We start from the raw sequence: 21,668 nt of genomic DNA, 5'->3' as shown, positions 1-21,668 counted from the left end.
CTACGGGAGCCCATAAGGGACATAAGAAAAGTATAAATAAATAATGTGAATAACATATTTGTCTATGATTTATTAATATTATATTCTTAATCTTTAAAGGTATGAGTAATTTTTTTCATAATTAGTACAAATGTTAACAGTCTACATTAATAACATACATATATATTTGTAATGCACAGTCCTGCAATACATTTGTAAAATATTCGCTCATGTATTTTTATACCCAATAATACACAAACACACTTAATAATTAACAGTTAATTTAAGGTTGTGTTGCAGTTCCTCACTATGAACACAAAACGGCAGTAAACACACTCAGGTATATCATATTGTACCTGCAAATTGTATTATATAATCAATATAATACAACATGTAATATAATACCACTCATTATGATTTATGATGATTGGAATTGCTAGTCAGACATTAACTTATTGTATGAATTGATCTCTGTCCCTGTTTCTCTGCTGTGTGTGTGTGTGTGTGCGCGCGCTACCTGTACTGTACCAGTGCTGAACACTGGGGAGGAGAACAGAGGGAATCCTCTTAACTAGGTAATCTCTGCACCCATCTGCTGTTACAGTCATCCACCACCAATATAAGTCCCTGTCAACCAGCGCAAATTAAGGTAAGATGAATCCACTGAGAAAGAGAAAATCAATGCATAGGCTGGCAATAAAATATGATATGGTAACATGTTCTGCTTTTCTCCTCCAGACCATGCTGCTGTCTCCTCAGGCAGAGAGGAACTGGGAGGATCTGTGTTTAGTGCTTGAAGATGTGCTGGAAGACCAGTCCCACAGGCAGCTGTTTGCCTTAGAGTTGGGCTCTGGAACTGGGCAGCATGTCATACGTTTTGCCCAAAAGATGCCCTTTGTTACCTGGCAGCCATCAGACATCAAAGAAGAGTCTCGGGACAGGTTTGTGGCTTATAAGAAAAAAAAAAAAAGGCTTTCAATAGTTATGCGGTCTTACGTACATCAGACACAACAATCTAGTAATGATCCAAGAGAACAGCAATACAGTAGTCATACAGTGTGCGACAGTAAGCTCAAATGGACAACAGGTTGTACATTTTTCAGTGATGTGGATATGAAACAGCAGCAAGTGATTTATGAGAATCTGATTCTAAATTGTAAATGTACAATCAAGTCTGCATACTCGCTTACAGTATTAAGGCATACATTGCTGCAACCCATGCAAAGAATGTGCTGCAGCCAGTCCACCTGGATGCCAGGGAACCGTGGGAGAAATGGGCAGGACTTTCTCACAGATCCTGTGATCTTATTGTTGCCATTAACTTACTGCAATACAGCTCCTTCAAAACAGCACAGGTAGGCCTGGTTATAAAAAAAAAAAACAACTCAAAGATATTGAGCTAAATTGTAACAAAAAAATGTGTGTGAATAGCCATAAAACACAGATTTCAAAATGATCAAAACGTGCCCGGACATGTTTCATAAACATTTTTTTGATCATTTTCCAAGGGTGTTTTCGATGGAGCAGGTCAGATCCTCAAGCAAAATGGCCTTTTGATAACATATGCGGTACGCACCAACAGTCATGCACTCAAAATAGCACAATGTCATCATGTGAGTGTTAAGTGCAAAAGCTGACACCTTTCCAAATCTTGTTCCAGGTGTATGCTGTTAATGGCACTATTACACCAAGTTGTAATGAACATCTGAATGCAGAGCTTCGACAAATGTGAGCGGCTGTTTATTTCCTCTAATACAACATGGCAACAATATGTGTCTGGTGAAGCTCTGCTAGTACGGTGAAAATTGATTTATTCAATGCTTAAACACAGGGATCCAGAGTGGGGTCTTCCAGACATCAATGTGTTGAGACAGCTGGCCTATGGGAACGAGATGCGTATGGAGAGGATCGTGAGTCACATACTATAACTTGAATTAACTACTTGGTATTTAACTACAACTTAGCATTTACATCTGTATTGTTTTTAATTTCCAGATTGAGATGAAAGAATACTACAAATGCCTCATCTTCAGAAAACTTTAAAGAAGCCATACTGCACAAAGGAAAAGAAAGTTTTGTATACCAATGCACAAGTTAAAGCACATTTCATCATATCACTCATTAATGTAATGTTATGGCCTTTACCCCTCTCATTGAAACGTGCATCAATGTGACATGGAACACTGTATTTACATGAATAAAAGTTGTCATACAATTCATGTCTTTTGAAATATTGTGGAAGGTTTTAGAAAAAAAAAATCCAAGATAAAGCAAGGAGACAATAAGAACCAGATATTTATTAAATATAATTTTAAAATTACTTTTAAAGTCAGACAGATAAGTATGATGGAAAAAAGAAGTTCACAGATGGAAACTAAAGGGTTACGGAAATCACTGATTGGATGTGTGTGATACATACATGCGGTACTCAATGTTCGCTCTGTAAGCATTTCCACTTTTACGGAGCGCCAAGTAGACTTAATAAAATAAAAAATGATTTCCCAACTGTACTTACTATGTAGATATCCTTATCTGTGACAGTTACAACCAAATGCACAATGAGATGGGGTGCCTGGAGGTCATTTGCAGTTAATTGTAGGTTAAGGTCTTATCTTGCAACGGTTCTTTATCATTGGCAACAGAAATCATTTTAATTAAAAGATGTAGGATGCTATTAGGGTTGCTGTACTGTTTTAGTATGTATATGTATGCCCACTAGTTGTGTCATTTAATTTAACTTCGAAAAGTATATTAGGATTAAACAACCACCCAGTTATCACTCATCCCACAATGTACAATCCCTGCATATGTGTTTCGTTATTTAAGAAAACTACATTAAGACACCGGATATTCCAAGCAGTGCACAACAAATAATGCCAAAACAAGGTAAGATGACGCTAGTTTCTGTGCTCATGAACCGAAAACTACAGCTGGAATGGCAAGCTATGGACCTGACGGAGATGTGAGATAGTGCCGTTTATTTTCTTTGACTGTGCTTTCTCTCCATAGACATCACTCTTTATCCTCACACCCACACTCTCTTAAACAGCACATACTGTCCAGATGTCTCTCAATCACTGCCCAAACTGTTAGGATATGTTGCAGTAGCTCACTTCCATTCCAGAAAATAATGAAAATGTAACATGCAAATTATGCTTTAGAAAAATATGAGACAAAGGATGGTTATATCTTGTCTTCTTTTTATCCTAAATTATTATATTTTTTTATCTTTTAAGTTTAATACCACTGACTATTTGTGAGTTGCAGTTATTCATTTAATAAGGAAATACTACATACACATCAGCTGGAAAGAGGGAAAAAGAGGGTGGGTTTGGTGCCCTGTCTTGCAGCTTTCCCATACTTCAGTGGGGGAGAGGCAAGAAGAGCCACAGTTCTGCAACATCATCACAATATTTTACATTGCCACAACATCACAGCAAGGTGGAAGGTGTGTGTTTCCAGAGGGCAGAGAGTCTGGAGAGTGAGAAGAAAGACCAAATGAGGAGGGGGCGTAGTGTGTCAGACCCTGCAGCGTGCAGGCTTTCAGTCAAAGGAGATGAGCTGAGCCTCAGCGCTGCCGGGCACAGCCTGAGAGACCTGCTGTTGCTGCTGTTGCTGCTGCGGGCCACCAGGGGGAGCCACCTAGCAAGAAAAGGAGGTAAAAAAAATATGAGGATGAGCAAGGATTGAGATTGAAATAACCTCAAAAGTAAAAAAAATGAAAGACACTTTAATTTCCCACAGTCTGTTGCAAACTCTTTACAAGGTTTTCTTAATGCTAACATCTGGTGGCAAGAGGCTGACCTGTTGGTACATGGGCGGCTGGCCTGGCATGTACTGCTGTTGGGGGGGCATATTGGGGTCCTGTCCTGGCAATGCTGAAATCATGTTCTGCATGCTGTATGGCTGGTAGCCCATGTAAGCCATACCATTAGTGGGGGCAGGCTGGGACATGGGGGGCATACTCTGGGCCTGAGACACGGCATTCTGCACAGAACAAGGACAACAGTTAGTGGGCTAATTATTTCTCTTTGTTGGTGGTAGTTTGATCAGAAAATAGAAAGGGGAGTCAATCAGACCTGGTAGCCCTGTGTGGGTGTGGGCTGATAGTTGGAGTAGGGTGGACTAGTAGTGGGTGGACCCTGACCAGGAGGAGGAGCAGGCTGCCCATTGGTGCCTGCAGCCTGGTACATGTACGCATTAACCATATTGGGATCTGGAGGAAAAGAGGACAATCAGTCACACGCAGGAGCACACTTGATTGAAGTATCATGACAAATGTTTCCTGACTGAATATATTGCAGTAGGACAATTAAAAAAAAAAAAAGGTAGATTTTCTAGTGCCGAAGCTATTAAAAGTTTGTGTTCTTACCTGGGGCAGCACTTGGCATGGCCTGGTACTGTGGTGGTGCAGTCTGCCCAGGCGGGTTCATATAGATGTTGTGCATAGGTGAACCCTCCACAGAACCAGCAGGACTGAAGGTGCCTGGGTAGCTCGGTGGAGCACCAGGCTGGTACACCACCCCTCCTGCCACATTGGGGGGCAAAGACTGCATCTGCGTAACAGCACATACTATATTATCAGACATTTATTTATTTACATTTATTATTAAGATTTATGAAGAGGTCTACTGTAAATACTCAATTTATTGGAAATGGACAAATGTGACTAATAAATACAAAATTGGAATTACAAAGAGCGCAGTTAATACTGGATTGCAGTGAAGGCCCATGTGTCATGCCAACTATTCGCACCGGGTGCTACCCTTGCAATCAATCTGCTAATCCCAATGACGTATGCAGTGTGTACCTGGGCGTAAGGCAGCGAGAAAGCAGGCATTTGGGCTCTCATCTGGACCGTGTGTTTCTGCTGCTCCAGACGCATCTGCCTTTCCTTTTCCTGCTCCTGGAGGCGCTGGATGGCCAGCTGTCGTTGCATCTCCAGGTACTCCTGCAGTTCAAAGACAAACACTTATGACCATGGTAATGAATAGTAAATCAATATCTGCATTTTGGAGAGACTCATTTCATTACCTGTTTCTTCTGCCTCATGATCTCCAGTTTTTGTGCCAGCTGGATCTGCCTCTGTCTCTCCGCTTCCTCTGCAGCGCGACGCAGCTTCTCTCTGTGTTCGTCCCGAAGTGCGTTGAGGGCTGCCCGAGCATCACGCACCTGAGCCAACTTGTCCTGCAGCCCTTCATAGTACACTGCAGACAACATACAGGATGTTATAGTTCAGAGACTGGACACGCAGGGTGACGGAAATGCATTGGCTAACACAAACTCATGCACAGCTAACACTCACATCGCTTCTCATCTAGCTGGTTGAGGATGTCCAACAGCTGTGGATGCATGTTGTTAATGGATTGGAAGAGTGAGAGCACAGCACTGTCGTTGGTGATGCTGCGTCCACGCATGTGGTTGCTCTTCATGCGGTTAAGGAAGGTGGTGACCGAATTCTGCAGAGCCTTCAGGAACTGCTCATGGTTCTCCTCCGACTCCCCGTTCTGGTACTGCTGCTGAAGGCGGGGATGAGAGGGAACCAAAAAGTGGAGAGTCATTTGTGGTCTGCCAAATCCAGTTCAGCTAGCCATAAAAAAAAAAAAAAAAAAAAAAAAAAAATACTACTACAAACATCTGCTCTCAGCACAAAGTTTCAACATACCTCCACTATGCTGACTGGCTGGACAGAGACAGAGACAGGGACAGCGACGGGGACATGACTTTCTACTGGCTGACTGATTGGCGGAAGGGACTCAGCCAATGGCACAGAGGCAGGGGCTGATGGGGTGGGACTCTTGCGAGCCTCTTCCTGTTTCTTCTCCCAGTACGTTCTGTTCAGGTAACGGGCCAGCTGCAATAATGTGAAAGATTACCATCAGTATTATAAGCATGATGTAAGATTCCAATTAGTCTTCCATTTGCAGGTAGAAAGAAGAGAAAGAGATACCACATGTACCTCAGGGTCTACATCTTCAGCTGATGGAGCAGAGGAGTTCTGGAGAAAGAATATAGTTCACATTGGTCAGTAACAAAACATAGTTCAATAAGATGCTCAATAACCAGCAGACCGTTGAACCTTGTTTGAATCGTGGAAAAAATGTTTGGTAGTGTAAATAATTGAGTTTGCCAGAGAGAAAAGCTTGATGTATACTTCTGTGTAAAATTTAAACGCCATAGCCTGACGTGCACGTCGCAAAAAATTTAACTACACGTCGCTCGGTCATGGCTTGGTAGCGATGCATCCCCCGACTCATTTCCTGGTTCTCCTTCTCCATAAAACAACATGAAATCAAGGAGAGGGTTAACTTTTCCTCCTACAAATGTCCCACCTTGGTCAAAAAACACAGGGGAGACTAAGACTCTAGAATCGGTACTCGCTCCGAAGCTAATCGCCGTCACTCTCTCACCCACTCCACCTATACACCCACAACGGTGAAAGCTCTGCGTGGAGCCTCCACAGAACCATAAAAAAGCTAAAGGCAGCATGAGAAAAAGTCTTACCACAGGGGAAGTGTAGAGGGTGCTGACTGGTGGTGCTGAGGAAGTTACTGGAGTGGGATCAGCTTTGGGGTACATGGAGTAGGAGTTCTTTTGCCTCTGTAAGTACACATACAGGTATGTATCACTTTCTCTTAATAAACAGACAATAAACAATACAAAAAGGGACATTTTTGCTGTTTAACTCACCATTCGCTCCTTCTCCTCAGCCTCGCTCTGGGAAAGGGCAATGGCCAGCTGCAGCTCCTCCTCCTCCTGCAGTGCTGCCTCATCTCTCTTGGGAGGCATCTGGTAAGAGAGTACAGCAATTGTAAGATCCACAAACCTCATTGGATAAAATGGGTGGATAAAAAAAAAAAAAAAAAAAAAAAAAATCTAAATCTGACTGAGATTTATTGCCAAAGTAAGTTTTCAGTTGCAAGGAATTTGCCTTGGTGTATTTGGTGTATACAATAAACATTAAAATGGGAATGAACAATATATTAAAGTACAAGTCATTCAAGAACATAAAATAGAAATATTTCAAAAAAAATATGTAAAAGACACTTTAACAAATATGTACAATACTATTGTTTTAAAAAGGAAAAGAAAGCTGTATGGTTTTGGTGCAGGGTGTGCATAAATATTAATCAGGGGATGTGCAAAAGTTCACAGTATATATAATATACGCAACTGTCGGGGACAATAGTCCAGGAAGTGTGTTAATGTAACATGTAGCGATTGTGTGTCCATGGCAGCCGCTCGCGACCACTCAAGACAATGCTTTTGATTCCACTAGCCGCGGCTCTCCGCTTCAGGGACACGCTGGTCTAAAGGCTCGGCCTATTTTTGACAGAGCTGCGAAGCGTTGCACAAGCTGAGCAGGAATGGCTAGAGCATTCAATCTATTTTCAAAATAAACACCATGTTATCACATCACTACACTATTTTAACAACTTAAACACAGCCACAACTCTTTGATCAAGAAACTATTTACTTTTATGGTAGAAGCACAAATATCCAAAAAAAAAAAAGACCAAATCAACTAAATCTGCAAGCAAAACGCTCTGCTTCTGAAACGCTCCTGGTGTGGTATGACGCAAGGCACAGGACGGAACAAAACCATGGAGCAGCCAGAATGCAGCGCATAATGGAATCCCCCGGTCAAGAGTCTGTCAGTGGGGATCTCAGGCCTTCTTGATGAGGAAGTATCGGCCGCAATCTTTCCTGCCCATCACAGGGCAAAACATCTTCCAATACAGAACAGGATGAGGCTAAGAGGATGATTAAAATACATAACTTATATATATATATATATATATATATATATATATATATATATATATATATATATATATATATATATATATATATTTTTATATATATTTTTTTTTTTTTAAATGGGGAAGTCCTTCAATTTTGACTTTCTTCCTCAAATATTTTTATTTCCATTGCAACCAGTTTGACCATCAACTAAGCCATCTCATTATCTACTTCTACCTGGGATTGTTGGGAGAGCGGGCTGGTCAGGTACTCAGGAGGCAGCTCGGCGATGCCTGGGGCGGGGGCTTTTCCTTCAGCTTTCTTCAACGGAGGAGAAAGGGAAGGGTGGCTGGTAAAGAAAAAAGATCAGGGAGGATAAACAACCTTGTTAAATCAGAAGAAAGCATGCTGCTTGAGACACCACGTTCTCTACGAAAACAGAATACAAGAAAGTGCATAATCTTCGGCAAAATCTTCTATATTTGTTATTCTAAATCTTATTCTAAACATTTTTTACACATTTTTAATCTACATTCAGATTTGGATATGCATTTTTGTCATACAAAATGCCATCTAATTTGTTATGTATCAAATGTGGGATATATTGCATTGCATTTGTTGTAATGAAAAACAGCTAATTCAAAATTGTGATAGAATACGTTATAAATGGCTAACAGACAAACTGGGTTTGTCTAACTAAGGGTCCAAGCTAAAGATGATAGAAAACCCTAAATTAAGAAGCAATAAAGGATGACAGTAATCAGGAACAAAACAATTTAAAACCATTGCATACTTACATAAGTATATACTACAGCATAACGTGAGCAAGAGAATAATTTACAATGCCAGTGTCATGCAGCTAATGAAGTAGTTGTCTACAGATATAAAAGGCACTGTTCAGAGCCACCATACTTCATCCTCCGAGACTGAAAATTCACACTTGTTACATCACATCTGGGGACCCACTTGTTAAGTAGCTCAAAGCAGGGCTCACACACACGCACTTCCTTCTCTATGCCAAACTTGGGAATGGTGGAGCACTTAGACGAACACTTGCCACAGAAAATCTGACCACAGGCTCGACAATGGTGCTGGAAAAGCAAAGAACACAAATCAAAGTCAACTTCCGCACATGCGAAACCTGTAACTGAATGAAGGAAACCATAAAAAGTGCCCTAGTTTCAAGAAAGCCCAGCCTACCTTTCTTGTCATAACTCCAAACTGGACTCTGCACCGGTGGCACTCCTCGGCATCAACCCAGTCTGGGGCCTGGACAAAGCAGACAGTCCACATATTACAACAGATATGGTCAGTGGAGCTTTGTCTGCAGTCATCCTTTCTTCTAAATAGTTCAGTGTCAATGATCACACAACTCATGCTTATTCTACAGCTATCACCCACTTCATAGTAGGCCTGTATGATAAATAGTTATAAAATCGCGATTCACCCCTGTTCGCAATTTAATTTCTAAATGACTTCGATTTTTTTTTTCTCCAATTAATTTATTGAAAGCATTTGACATTGACATGTTTTAATTATGTTAAGACATGTTCAAGGAGTTCAGATAGAGCCTGTATCAGGGCCATATTTAGTTCAGTGTGTTATATGTCACTATTTTTGGTAGCCTACTGTACTGTAATGGCCAGTATGTACTTTCTTTATTCATTGGAGCCTCTATGTTTAGAGTGCTTTAGGTGCCGAAAAAAAAATCTGTTTGGTACTGCCAATTTGTTTTGTTATGGTTCATGTGTGCAATAAACATTACACTTTGTGGGGAACAAAATCGTGGCAGAGAATCGTGATATCAATTCTAAGCTAAAAAAATCGTGATTCATATTTATCCCCGAATCGTGCAGGCCTACTTCATAGCCCTAACTCACATCAAACAAGAAAAACAAAATGTCTCACTCTCTCAGCTGCAAACATTGCATCACTCTCCTTAAACTCGGGGAACACATGACCTATGAGAAAATAAAATGAAAATAAACATGTTAAACATACAGTATGATACTAGTAGAGCATTAATAGAAGTTAAAAATCATACATAATTGTTTTATAATAAAACATACAATCTTTTTGAATACTGCATGAGCTTTCAGTTGAGTTTTAGTCATTAAAACATGTAATTGTATAAATATATATTGATGTGCTTTTCTTATATATTTAATTGTAGCTAAGACACAGCTGAGAAACATTTATCTGTGTAATTATACTTTTAGAGATCCTTGGGCTTCATTTCAGGCAAATAAATTTAAGTAAAATACAGCATGGGTCCACTTACCTTCCACTTTCATGATCTGATAGGTGTCTTGGACCACCTTATATTTGGGTTCGTTGCGGAAGGCGTGAGCCCAGGCCTGGATCAGGTACAGGATCTTGTTTCTTACGTTTGGTTCCGTCTGTTTCTGGTGGTAAAAGAACCACACAGTGAAATAAAAAGTCTCTACACCTCTAAATCCCTCTGGTGTTTATATTCTATGTTTCTGTTGTCACATAACATTGGTACAACTGAGCTTTTCAAACACAAACTAAATCAAAATACACTGTTTGGTGAAAAGAACTGAGGTGGGAAGTCCCTTGTTTTGGTCTGTCACAATGTTATGACATCATCAGGAAGTGGAAAGCAGCATAGGCTGGAGGAGCTCATGTCACATGATACAGCAAAGATCCAATCACATATTGCTAACTCACGCTGTCATGCAGCCAGCCACCTGATGTAATAAGGCTTCCAGACAAAATAAGTTCAGACAAATCACCCTTTTTATGTGTAACAGGGCAAAAACACTGCACAGATATTAATATGATATTATTTAACTCGATTGATTAGAGGTGAAACAAGTAGTTGATTAATTGATCAACATAAAATTAAATCAGGAAAAAAAACAGAATGACAATTAATTAATAATTTCAGACATTTTATCAACCAAAAATGCCAAAATTTTCACTGGTTCTGGCATCTTAAATATAAGGATGTGCTGCTTTTCTTGGTTTTATATCTTTGTGAACTGAATATGTTTGGGTTGTAAACTGCTGGTTGAACAAAACAAGAGATCTGAAGATGTTAGTTATCACTTAGTCGAATAATCAAAAAAATGAATTGACACATTAACAGAAAACAAAATAATCATTAGTTGCAGCACTAAACCCGATTAAATAAATGCTGCAACTGACTTCAGTTCACCTTTTGTCAGCAAATCCAGCTTCATAATAAAAAGACAGTACTGACCAGAAAAAGGGGTCAAAACTCACAGTATGTCAGTAGGGACATAAAAAAACAAATTGTAGCAAGAAAAGTATTCTGTGAAGTTCATTAAATTATTCAAATTATGAAGTTCAAGAAATGAATACAATGGGGGTCACCTTAAGTAAATCCTTCAGTTCCTCCATAGTTTGTTTACTCGCCACCTCATCGTGGACTGTCTGGCCACAGTTCTTCACCACTGACTCCAGGACCTGAAGGGTGAGGTCACATAATCATTCACTATGCCAACTACATTAGACATATTCCACCAAAGCAGCTTTTTCCAAACGAAGAGGTGACAAAATTAGAGCTGCAAAGATTAATCGATTAATTGTCAACTATTAAATTAATTGCCAAATTTTGAATTTTAAAATGTGAATATTTTCTAGTTTCTTTACTCCTCTGACAGTAAACTGAATATCTTTGAGTTGTGAACAAAACAAGACATTTGAAGACATCATCTTGGGCTTTGGAAAACACACATTTTATAGACCAAACAATTAATCGACAATGAAAATAATCGTTAGGTACAGCCCTAGACAAAATTGTGACAAAACAGCACACACGTCTTACTTCAAGTGCGTAGAGGGCCACATGTGGATTTTTGTCATTCAGCTTCTTCTTAATGGCCCCAATGGCATATTTAGCTCTGCAAGGACCAAAACAAGAACATTGCTCAGTAGAAATATCAAGGAAATAAATTAAGTTAGCAAGGCACACAAAAAACAATAAACCCAATACTCTAATTATCTATTTTCAACTTCAACAGCTAATGATATGAATGTAGAGGGAAGTCGGCAGAATGACTTACTGTGCATCTCCTTGTCGAATGAGATCGCAGATCTGCAGGATGGATTCCCAGTCAGTCTCCAGCAGCAGCTGACTGGTGGCTTTATCTACAATTAGTACAGATGGTTAAAGCTTTAGAACATTAAACAGTATTATCTGTCTAATATCAATATCTGCTACACCAAACAAACATGACATAAAAAAAAAAACATACCAGGCTTCCTTCACTACTAATTACAGTCCTAAGTGTTTTAACATTTGACTTTGCCAAAGTGGGCAACTGTCTCAGACCCCAAATGCCATAACTTGAATATTTGGCAATTAGTTTGTGGTAATAAGTTTACTAATTGTATCTTTGGGAATATGGAAATATGCACAGCTACGGTACACTATCCACTAACATAATAAGGTGGGCTATGCTTTGTACCTGATCTTGAGGCCCTGTGTCAACATTTAGGCTAGTTTTAGAAACTAAATTACGTAAGTCAATACCATGCTTACACGTTGGATATTTCTTAACTTCTGTGTTTTAAATTACCACATCACAGCAACAAAAAAAAATACTGTACAAAATGCACACAGAGTTGTTTATCAACTGAGTGCCAGCCGCTCATTTTTACCCCAGGCCCCCCTAGAAGGTCAGATTAGGCCATCAATATCAACTGAAAGGCATGTATAAAAGTGTGTTGATACATAATTGTCTGCCAGTTATTAATTTAACTTCCAAGACAATTTTCAACATATCTAGCTACATGTATGACAAAGTTGATGATATTTTTTTTTCCTTGGATAGTGCTAGTGTAAGCTAAGCTAATTAGCCACCTAACGTTACCTTTGCCAGCTTTATTTTAATGAAAAGGTGTCTAATTCAGTGTAACGTTGATCTAAACAAGGACTAACGTTAGATAAGCGGCTAGCTAGCTAGCTAGCTAATTATAATTGTCTAGCAACTAGCTACGTTAGCTTATCAACCTGTTGTGGACTTAAGACAACACTAAAAGTCATAAGTTATCTATCTCACAAATGACAATGTTGTGCATCTTGTGCTGCTTGGCTATCTGGGATAGCTGAGCCATGTCATCAGTTATACAGTAACATTAACATTATTACTGAATCACCAACGTTAGTTAACGTTAAATGACATTTAACAGCCAGGTTTAGCTTGGCTAATAGCACGAAGGTAAGACAAGGATAAGGTAGCGTAGCTTTGATTGGACTTTATGCAACGGACACATAATACTGTATTTGCTACTTAGTTCGGTTGCTAATTTAAGTGAGCCCTCCATCTGGGCCTCTAAACAAAGCGAAATTGTTAGCAGGCTAAAGGTAGCTGGCCTGAAAGCCACAGCCCCAGCGTCTGTCAAAACAATACGCTGGAAAATATCGCACTTTGACTAATAAACTATTAATTTAACGAATGTAATGATAACTTACCCAGAAGCCTCTCAAATGTACCTCCACCTTTTCCCATATTAACTTAGATTCAACGTCTCAAAGTAGCTGTCGAGGCGTCTTGTTTAATGAAGGGATCCTGATATGCTCACCGCTGATGAGTTTAGCCTGTTAGCTTCTGTGTTAGCAACGGACGGAGCACAGCTGTACAACTCTTCCTACTTCCCACTTCCGCCGTAGAACCCCCCCTGAAACTCCCTCTGGCGACTGATAAATGCAACGAAGTAGCCTACCTATGTTAAGTTATCAGAAGATAAAGTTATTATAAATGTTGACAGAGGTGGAAGTAAGTCCATTTACGGTACTGTTCAGTTGTGAAGTCATCTTTAAGTGTTTCATTCTTTTAAGTATATTATTGGTATTTCATATATTTTGCTGTTATTGCTTTTTCATAATAGTCATATTATTTTATTTATGTTCATTGTGTGTTCTTTATAATATTGTGACATTTTAACATTAGTTAGGTAGAGGGGGTTTTCTGCCTCTCCCTACACTGTACATTATGTTTGTTTTATTTGTCATTTTGAATGTGCAAAATAAAAACTATAAAACTATATGACCGATTATTTTCTGCTTCTTTAACCTTCTACTCTACTATAGGGACATATTGTGCTGTTTATTCCACTACATTTATATGACAGTTATAGCAGTTAAATTACAGCTTAACATATTAGAAGAAGAATTTGAGAATATCATGTATTGTTATAGTAAATTAAACTACCCAACAGTATATAAAGTAGTTAGCTGAAGAGAAACTTACCACCTCCTAAATATCTTGTTTTTCCTGACCTCCAGTGGTTTAACTACTCACCTTGCTGCAGTGGTGGGTGTGCTCCAGGGCCCTGCGACATCATGTTGGGTATGGTTACAGGTGCAACAAAGCATGCACATTTCTGTCCACACCCAACCAGTGTGCTCCGAGATGCTTGTAACTTCCAACCAGAGAGGCCTGCATTTGTAGTTGGCTCTGTGGATGATTTACCTCACTGTCAATGATATCATGTATAATTCATTGTTACCGCAATTGTGTTGGTACTACACCTTTATAGCTATTTTGAGACATTGCACTGATTATTTACAAAATTATTTTGTAATATTGTAAATAGTGCACTTGTCTCACTCGCTACGTTTCCCCCGTTACAATTGACAGTAAAACAGCACAGTCTGCCTTACTGTATTTACAGCATTACTTTACCAACATTGGTATAGCCCTACTTAGGTTGTGTATGAGTCACTACCTGGCACGTGGAACACTGGTGCCCATTGTTATTGTGGTGCTGTAATGCTCTATAAAGTGGCATTGTGTTGCTCTCTCTTCTGCTGTTACGGACAGAAAAATACAGCAGATAGAACGCAAATGCCATGGTATATTTTCTATGCTGTTAGCATGTACAGTAACCAAACTCCAAAGCTCTCAAATGGTTTTAATTCGCTGACAATTGTTTTTAAAACTCTCTGTGGATGATCATTTACTTAAAAGTAAAGGAGCACAGAATCTGAGGGATCGGAACAATGTCTCATGAATAAAGATTATGTTTTTTCCACTGTGGCTTGTAACATCCCACATTGCTTACACACACAGACACTGACACATAGACATGCATACGTGTTACAAACTTGCACATTCTGTGTTGATCTGTTTGTAACTTAATATCATATCATTTAAAATATCCAAGATATGTGATTGGATGAAAACTTTAGCCATATCAGAAAATTATTGTCCAATGTGACAAGGAGGTGAGATCTGAGATCACTTGCACTAAGAGAGCCTGGTTTACTCTACTCACTGTTAATTAAAGAATACAAGGATTTTTATGTTGTAATATAAATATGTCTTCTTCTTTGTTGCTGGTACAGGGTAGCCGAAGAGGAGATGGAAGATGGAGAAGATGGAGGACCACAAACACACTTCTTAACAATATGGTACCACAAGCAAATGTAGACACATCTCCATTGTTCTATTGTTCTTCTCCACTCAGTAGTAGTGTTTACATAAAGGAGTAAAACAAAGATTTTCTTTTTAAAACTACTACAATACTTCTCTCAAACACATGCAGTCAGATTAATATTTTATCTGTTATAAAAATGTAAACACACAATATTTCCCTCAGTAGAGGATTTGGAAGACAAAAACTTTTATTGTATTTAACACTTACAGAGAACAAGGTTATTAAAGGATATCAGGTATGAAATAATAAAATGAGTTCAGTTGTTCCCAAACAGCCTCCTGCAGCTTTTCAGAGAAAAAAGCTAACTGGAATAACATTAAATATAAAATAATTACAAGTAGCAAAATCAAAAGGAGAGGAGTCAGGTTTGTCATTGTTTAGGGTGTATTTTTGGGACTTGAAGGCATTCCAAAATTTTGGAAACTTAAACATAACCTTTGACTTGTGTGGCAGGTGCCCTGCGAGGACTACTTTCTCCACTGCTGAAGGTGGGAGAGCCTGGCATGCCAGGGGGACTTGACCCAGCATAGAGCAGAGATCCCCCAATGAGGAGCAAGGCTGATGCCCCCCAGCCAATGTAAAGGGCAGGGCCAAGCTCACGCTTGTGTGGGGCTGCGACATGTGGATCATAGAAATCCCTGATGATGGAGTGGGCAGTCCAGCAGACGGGCACAAGGTAGAGGAACCCTGCGATGGCAAAAATGGCGCCCGAGATGCGAGCAATACGGGCCTTGACGCTGTTTACACCAATGCACTTAGTACACTTGACTCCTAGGACACCCAGAGACAGAGCCAGGCCACAGATCAGGATGGAGAACACGGTGAGGCCTCGGGCAGCCTGCATGTCACTGGGCAGAGCCAGCAAGCTGTCATACACCTTACACTGGATCTGACCTGTGCTCTGCACAATGCAATTCATCCAAAGGCCTTCCCAAATGATTTGAGCCGTCACTATGTTGTTACCGATGAAGGCAGTGACCCGCCACAGAGGGATGGCACAGACTATCGCCCCACCCACCCACCCCACAAGGGACATGATTAGGCCCAGCAACTGCATGCCCGTGGTTGCCATGGTGAAATGTGTTTGAATCAGATGGATTTGTCCTTGTTTTATTTCAGTCTTTGTTTGTTGCAGAAAGACAACTTATAGTCCCACAAAGAGTCTACAGTACTGGAAATATTGCGCTCCACTGCAGGATCCTCAGTCTACAGGTGATGATGTCGTTGAGCTCGGCTTGGGTCAGACAAGGAACGGTATCCTGAAAATCAGAAATGGACAAAAAAGTAGAACCAATTTGAATCATTGTTTAGCCATCATACAAATAGTGCTACAAATCTTACAGATCATATTTCAAACTTCTTACTACCCACAACAACGAGCATTACATTAGTAAAGGATGAAAAGACCAATGGAGCAAATATTTATCATACATATTTGGAAACAGGCAGCGAGGCCCATGTTTAGTGGATTCCAGTGAGAACCACAGAGAATAGCCGTCTTTGACACAGCTGTGGGTGTCAAGCTACGCCTTGCCTGGTGAGTGGATTATCTCAGAAAAACATGAGGAGACTCTGAAACACAAGCATCTTTCATGAAGGCTTGTAGAGTGGGCCAGGAGGACCTATGTCATCTAATTATCACAGCTCTCAGTATCCACATTTTACTAATTCTGTAAATCCAAACCTCCCTGAACAATCAATCCAGGGGTTGCTTTAAAACATGTCAAAGAGGTAAGCTTTACCTATTGGACCCCTTTAAGATAAACATGTATCCAATAGATCCCCATCTGAGGGGATTTTTAGTTAGATATGAATAAAATGGCAAAGTCTATGTTGTAAGTGGACAGATAATGGATCTTATGAATCCTTGAAGTCAGAATAATCATTCTGACAGGCGTACATTCTCCCACTTTTACAAAATATTGTGCACAAATTTATAACGTTCCTCAAAGGCCCTCAGACCCCACTTTAGGAATTTGAGCCTTATCTTTGGTACAACTAATATCTCTGCCTAGAGAGATACTTTTCAGGAAATTATTGCAATAAAATATGGATATTAAATTGAAACACAGGTCAACATATAATACAAGAATTGCTGGTAACAGTCTTTATATTCCACCAAATTCATCACATTTCACACAAATGTATTGTTCAATTTGATTTTGAGATTTTTGGAAATGTCACTAATGCACTACTAGATGATATTATAAAGGATATTTACCTCAAATGAAGTTCTCGCGCTTCTCTCCTTGGTCCTAGTGTTACTGGTCTTTGCTAGTGTAGATCAGTTGGGATGCCTGGAGTTGTGAATGACGGCCCTGAGAATTCAGTTCAGTCTACAGGAAGGCTGGAGAGTCTCTATCTCGGAGGTCAGGTGAACTGAAGTAGAGAGGGTCGATCAGTTTCGACACCCAGGACTGGACTGGAGATGGGGCTGCCCTCCGAGATGCCAGCACAAGTCTGTGTGGCAGTGGGCAGAAGCATGCGCATGTGTGCACGGCCGTGTCAGTGTGTGAATGAGTGAATGTGTTTGAGTGTGTCTCCCAGTGCCTGGTGTATGAACACAATGCCCTGCTGTTTTGCTGTGCTCTCCCTCCCTGCTCCTCGTCAACCTCTGTCCCAACCCTGCAGCCCCTCACATCCATCCAACTCGGCCACCCATTTTCTCTTCTTTTTCGACTTTGACTCATTTGTTCATTTATGAGAGTCTTCTCTTTTCTTCTACCCTCCTCTTTCTTTTCAATCTGTTTATGGGTTTCATTGAAGTTTTGGAGTGTAGGGAGTCAGTCCTTGTGCCACCTCTTGTTCACTGCTCTGACAGGGAAAATGTGGTTCATTGTTGTTTTTCATATGGATTTGTAATTAAATAAATATATATCACATACTGGATTGACACTGAAAAGATAATCACAACTACAAAATATTAAGTATGATGTTTAAATGCTGCAGAAACTAGAAGAGATGATTAGGGGAGCACTATTTTTGCCGCCATGCAGGCGACCAGGACTGAAGAACGGATGAAGCCTGTCAGTAAATGTATCTGTGAAGGTGTAAATGTGGACTCCAGATTCTGCGCAGTAGAAGGACACACGGCCTTCTGTGTAGTCCAGAAACACGCCCACTTTCCATGGTCTCTGCTCGAGTGCCAATGGCGTGACAGGAGAGGTGTTGGCAATAATCTGGCCTCCAGCTTTCAGGCTTAAAGTCCAGAAACCATTTGCAGGGCAGACAGTGAACTTGCCCTTCCTGTTTATGGACTGTCTGACAACACCCAGATTCCACTCGATCTTCTCCCCGACCTCCACCTCCCAGTAGCACCTGCCACTGCTGAGGCTTTCTTTGGCCAGCACGTTCGCCACGCGGTCAAACCGCTTGGGGTTATCTGGTACCTCCTGAAGCTTGTCCGTGTGTCTCACCTGTTTTCTGTCATCTGAGACAGAGAGGAAGGGGTGGGCTGTCTTAGCGCTCAGATTGACATCCACTAAGAAAGAGGGAGGAGAAAAGGTCAAGAGCAATAAAGGGCTGTAAGGAAATGACTGGGGTGGAGGGTGGGTTAAATCTTATATTTATGTTTATTAAATTGTATTATCAATGTTTTATGTGGATCCCCTCCTATAGTAATTTGTGTACAGTTCCTTACACAGTGTTTGTGTGTAGATGAAGCCTTACCTGTGTATTTCTCTATTCGTTTAAGTTCTGTCAAAGAAGAGCCATAGGAAAAAAAATAAATGTCATTGAATTAATTGTAGAATGATTATTTAATCATTTAATTTAAAGATAAAAGCTGCATTACTCACCAGATTTGGAGAGCCTGTTGACTTCTACCTTTATCTTTTCCATTATGTCTGCCAGTGCTCGTCTGGTAACCCCAACACAAGGGTCAGTTTCTATGGTAACCTTGGACCAATCCTTCATCTCAGAGGGGCATATTGTGGGAACAATGTTCTGCATGACATGAAAAAAAGTTTTCACTGTTTGTAGCCAGTCACCAATATCAATATATTATCTGCAGAAGGTGCTTACCACAGTAACTTGCTTTGTATCGTCACTTTGATCACTGTTTACAGGAATCTGAGGTTCAGGTTCAGTGGTCTCCTTCCTCAGCTCCTGGATCTCCTGTTCGATCTCTTTCACCAATGTTTCTACTTTTTTATCCTCCTCTCTCTGTCTCTCCTCAATTGCATCAACCACCGCTTTGTGATTTTTTTCCATAGCATGTACGAGGGCAGAAAAGACCTTCTGGCTCTCTCGCACTTCTCTGAGGTAGGAGTTCTGATTGGACATCAACATGCATCATCATTTAATTATATCCTTTTTTTTAAACAAAGATTTTTAATGATGCAGAGTTTTGCGACGCACCTTTTGGAGCTCGAGAGAATATTTCAACCTTTCTATCTTCTGCAGCCTTTCCTGAATCATTTGCTCAACATCTATAACCTGTAACAGTGACATAAGCATTCCCAAATATATTATATGTAACACTTATTAGATCACATATGATTGAATAACACAAATTTCAATTGACAAATGCAATAAAGTACCATTTCCTCATCAGGTGGTTTCTGTGGTCGAGCCGTCCTGTAGTTGTGTGAGACTTCTGCCAGAATGCGGTTGACGCTGAGGTCAGGCTTGTCTGTAAACAGTCTCTTACAGTGGGGGCAGTATTTGGACTGGTGTCGTGTCCAGTAGTGGCTGAGACAGGATAAGCAGAAACTGTGTCCACATGGTATGGTCACCGGGCTGGTGAAGATGTCTCTACACAGAGAGCACAAGAAGTGTTTCTCGGGCAGGAGGCTAATTGTAGAGGCCATACTCTGAAAATGACAATGACATGACAATGTCAACAGTACGAGGAAGCTTTTTTCTGTTCTTTTGAGGATTTTGAATTCAATAAGCTTACACTTGAGGGAGTGTTGTGTTTGAATGGTAAATAAGGTAACACAGAAAGAACCATTACCAAAATGTAATAAAAGTATGGAAAAAAAGCACTGGTTCTGCAGTAAAGTTGTTCTGATGACATTATTAGATTGAAATTACAGATGAATAAATGTGTAAGTAGCATTTGTAAAGTAACTACAACCTATATATGTTATTCACTGTAAATGTAGTGGAGTAAAAAGTACAATATTTCCCTCAAATGTATTATATAAGTATAAAGAAGCAGAAAATGGAAACATTACAAATACAAATACAAAATTGATACATGCTGTCTGTCAAAGCTACATACTGCAAATTTGATAAATGCAAAGTACAGTACAGGCCAAAGGTTTGGACACACCTTCTCATTCAAATGCGTTTCCTTTTATTTTCATGACTATTTACATTGTAGATTCTCACTGAAGTCATCAAAACTGTGAATGAACACATATGGAATTATGTACTTAACAAAAAAGTGTGAAATAACTGAAAACATATCTTATATTTTAGATTCTTCAAAGTAGCCACCCTTTGCTTTTTTATTAATAAGTAAAAAAATTCCACTAATTAACCCTGACAAGGCACACCTGTGAAGTGAAAACCATTTCAGGTGACTACCTCATGAAGCTCATTGAGAGAACACCAAGGGTTTGCAGCGTTATCAAAAAAGCAAAGGGGGGCTACTTTGAGGAATCTAAAATATAAGACATGTTTTCAGTTATTTCACACTTTTTTGTCAAGTACATAATTCCATATGTGTTCATTCATAGTTTTGATGCCTTCAGTGAGAATCTACAATGTAAATAGTCATGAAAATAAAGAAACACATTGAATGAGAAGGTGTGTCCAAACTTTTGGCCTGTACTGTATTATCAAATCAAATATTCCATCTTGAACTAAAGATCTTGCTACTCACCTCCTTAAAAAGGAGCATTTGTAAGCATCTCAAATGTCAAAGCACAAATATTTTCAGTTCAGCCATGCAGCATTCTGAGTCTCAGGAAAAATGGGACGTCATGTTCTTGAGCAGAATGGCACTCCTCTCATATTATGCAATGATACACTAAGGACAGGGTATGTGATTATTTTTACTTAGTGAAGTCTAGCCCTCTCTGATTATTTTTTTTAGTACCATTGTCATTGTCACGGACATTTGAGTCAAAAAGAATTTCTTTGTAATCAAGGACAGATTCACTTACAAAGAACAGAAGCAGCAAAGTAAAACATGTGATGTTAAGTATGTGGTCAAACAGGTAGCAACCAAAGTGTTTGTTACGTCAGGGGTTGGGGGCGGGGGCAACAGTACAAGTCAACACAAAACAGCAACTACGGAAGTTTTGTCTACATTGACATTCATAAAACACTTTCAGATTATGCAACATGTCCATAAATGATTTGAAGGTCTGAATTCAAAGGAAAATAGGTAGCTTTTCAAAAAGTAAAACAGAAAATAATGCAAAGGTAAAAACATTTACCGAGCAGAGTGTGGTCTTACCTCTTCAGGTTGATCTTGTCCAGGTAACACTGCTTTCAGTCTCCTTCTATTCACAGTTTTGGGTAATAAATAATACGTAGAGTGCTAATGGTTTACACTGAAC

The 21,668-nt window shown here is 39.7% G+C and overlaps 4 protein-coding genes across 9 annotated transcripts; 1 reads left to right on the top strand and 3 right to left on the bottom strand.

Moving 5' to 3' along the window:
* Positions 1-2: 2 nt before the first annotated feature.
* Positions 3-2,259, top strand: zgc:103625 (methyltransferase-like 26 B). 2 transcript variants are annotated; one of them, XM_028599026.1, is made up of 8 exons: positions 3-30; positions 511-628; positions 718-920; positions 1,172-1,334; positions 1,488-1,547; positions 1,640-1,707; positions 1,811-1,889; positions 1,975-2,259. In XM_028599026.1, the coding sequence occupies exons 3-8, from the start codon at positions 721-723 to the stop codon at positions 2,020-2,022; spliced, it is 618 nt and encodes a 205-aa protein (XP_028454827.1). In that variant the 5' UTR covers positions 3-30; positions 511-628; positions 718-720; the 3' UTR covers positions 2,023-2,259. The 2 variants fall into 2 exon arrangements, with proteins under 2 accessions (XP_028454827.1, XP_028454826.1); XM_028599025.1 differs by lacking the exon at positions 3-30 and adding an exon at positions 252-319.
* hgs (hepatocyte growth factor-regulated tyrosine kinase substrate) lies at positions 2,255-13,418 on the bottom strand. 5 transcript variants are annotated; one of them, XM_028599019.1, is made up of 20 exons: positions 13,187-13,413; positions 11,775-11,859; positions 11,537-11,612; positions 11,083-11,175; positions 10,004-10,127; positions 9,631-9,683; positions 8,923-8,991; positions 8,689-8,813; positions 7,954-8,071; positions 6,670-6,768; positions 6,484-6,579; positions 5,939-5,977; positions 5,645-5,833; positions 5,285-5,498; positions 5,014-5,186; positions 4,790-4,930; positions 4,352-4,535; positions 4,059-4,195; positions 3,784-3,966; positions 2,255-3,621 (listed from the first exon to the last, which is right to left on the bottom strand). In XM_028599019.1, exons 1-20 carry the CDS (start codon positions 13,221-13,223, stop codon positions 3,523-3,525), a joined length of 2,334 nt encoding a protein of 777 aa, XP_028454820.1. In that variant the 5' UTR covers positions 13,224-13,413; the 3' UTR covers positions 2,255-3,522. The 5 variants fall into 5 exon arrangements, with proteins under 5 accessions (XP_028454820.1, XP_028454821.1, XP_028454825.1 ...); XM_028599020.1 differs by having other exon boundaries at positions 3,523-3,621; positions 5,285-5,495; positions 13,187-13,418; XM_028599024.1 differs by having other exon boundaries at positions 3,523-3,621; positions 5,285-5,495; positions 7,960-8,071; positions 13,187-13,417.
* Positions 13,419-15,397: 1,979 nt separating this feature from the next.
* cldnk (claudin k) lies at positions 15,398-17,682 on the bottom strand. The gene is made up of 2 exons (XM_028599593.1): positions 17,375-17,682; positions 15,398-16,412 (listed from the first exon to the last, which is right to left on the bottom strand). The coding sequence occupies exon 2, from the start codon at positions 16,223-16,225 to the stop codon at positions 15,578-15,580; it is 648 nt and encodes a 215-aa protein (XP_028455394.1). The 5' UTR covers positions 16,226-16,412; positions 17,375-17,682; the 3' UTR covers positions 15,398-15,577.
* A 407-nt stretch (positions 17,683-18,089) lies between these two features.
* On the bottom strand, positions 18,090-19,964 carry btr02 (bloodthirsty-related gene family, member 2). Its single transcript, XM_028598617.1, has 6 exons — positions 19,695-19,964; positions 19,513-19,590; positions 19,230-19,425; positions 18,951-19,148; positions 18,823-18,849; positions 18,090-18,634 (listed from the first exon to the last, which is right to left on the bottom strand). Exons 1-6 carry the CDS (start codon positions 19,962-19,964, stop codon positions 18,090-18,092), a joined length of 1,314 nt encoding a protein of 437 aa, XP_028454418.1.
* Between the last annotated feature and the right edge of the window lie 1,704 nt (positions 19,965-21,668).

The sequence above is a fragment of the Perca flavescens genome, chromosome 15, assembly GCF_004354835.1.
Source record: "Perca flavescens isolate YP-PL-M2 chromosome 15, PFLA_1.0, whole genome shotgun sequence".
Classification (NCBI taxonomy): Eukaryota; Metazoa; Chordata; class Actinopteri; order Perciformes; family Percidae; genus Perca; species Perca flavescens.
The sequence above is the reverse complement of the archived record's forward strand: the minus strand, read 5'-3'. Positions and strand labels throughout refer to the sequence as shown.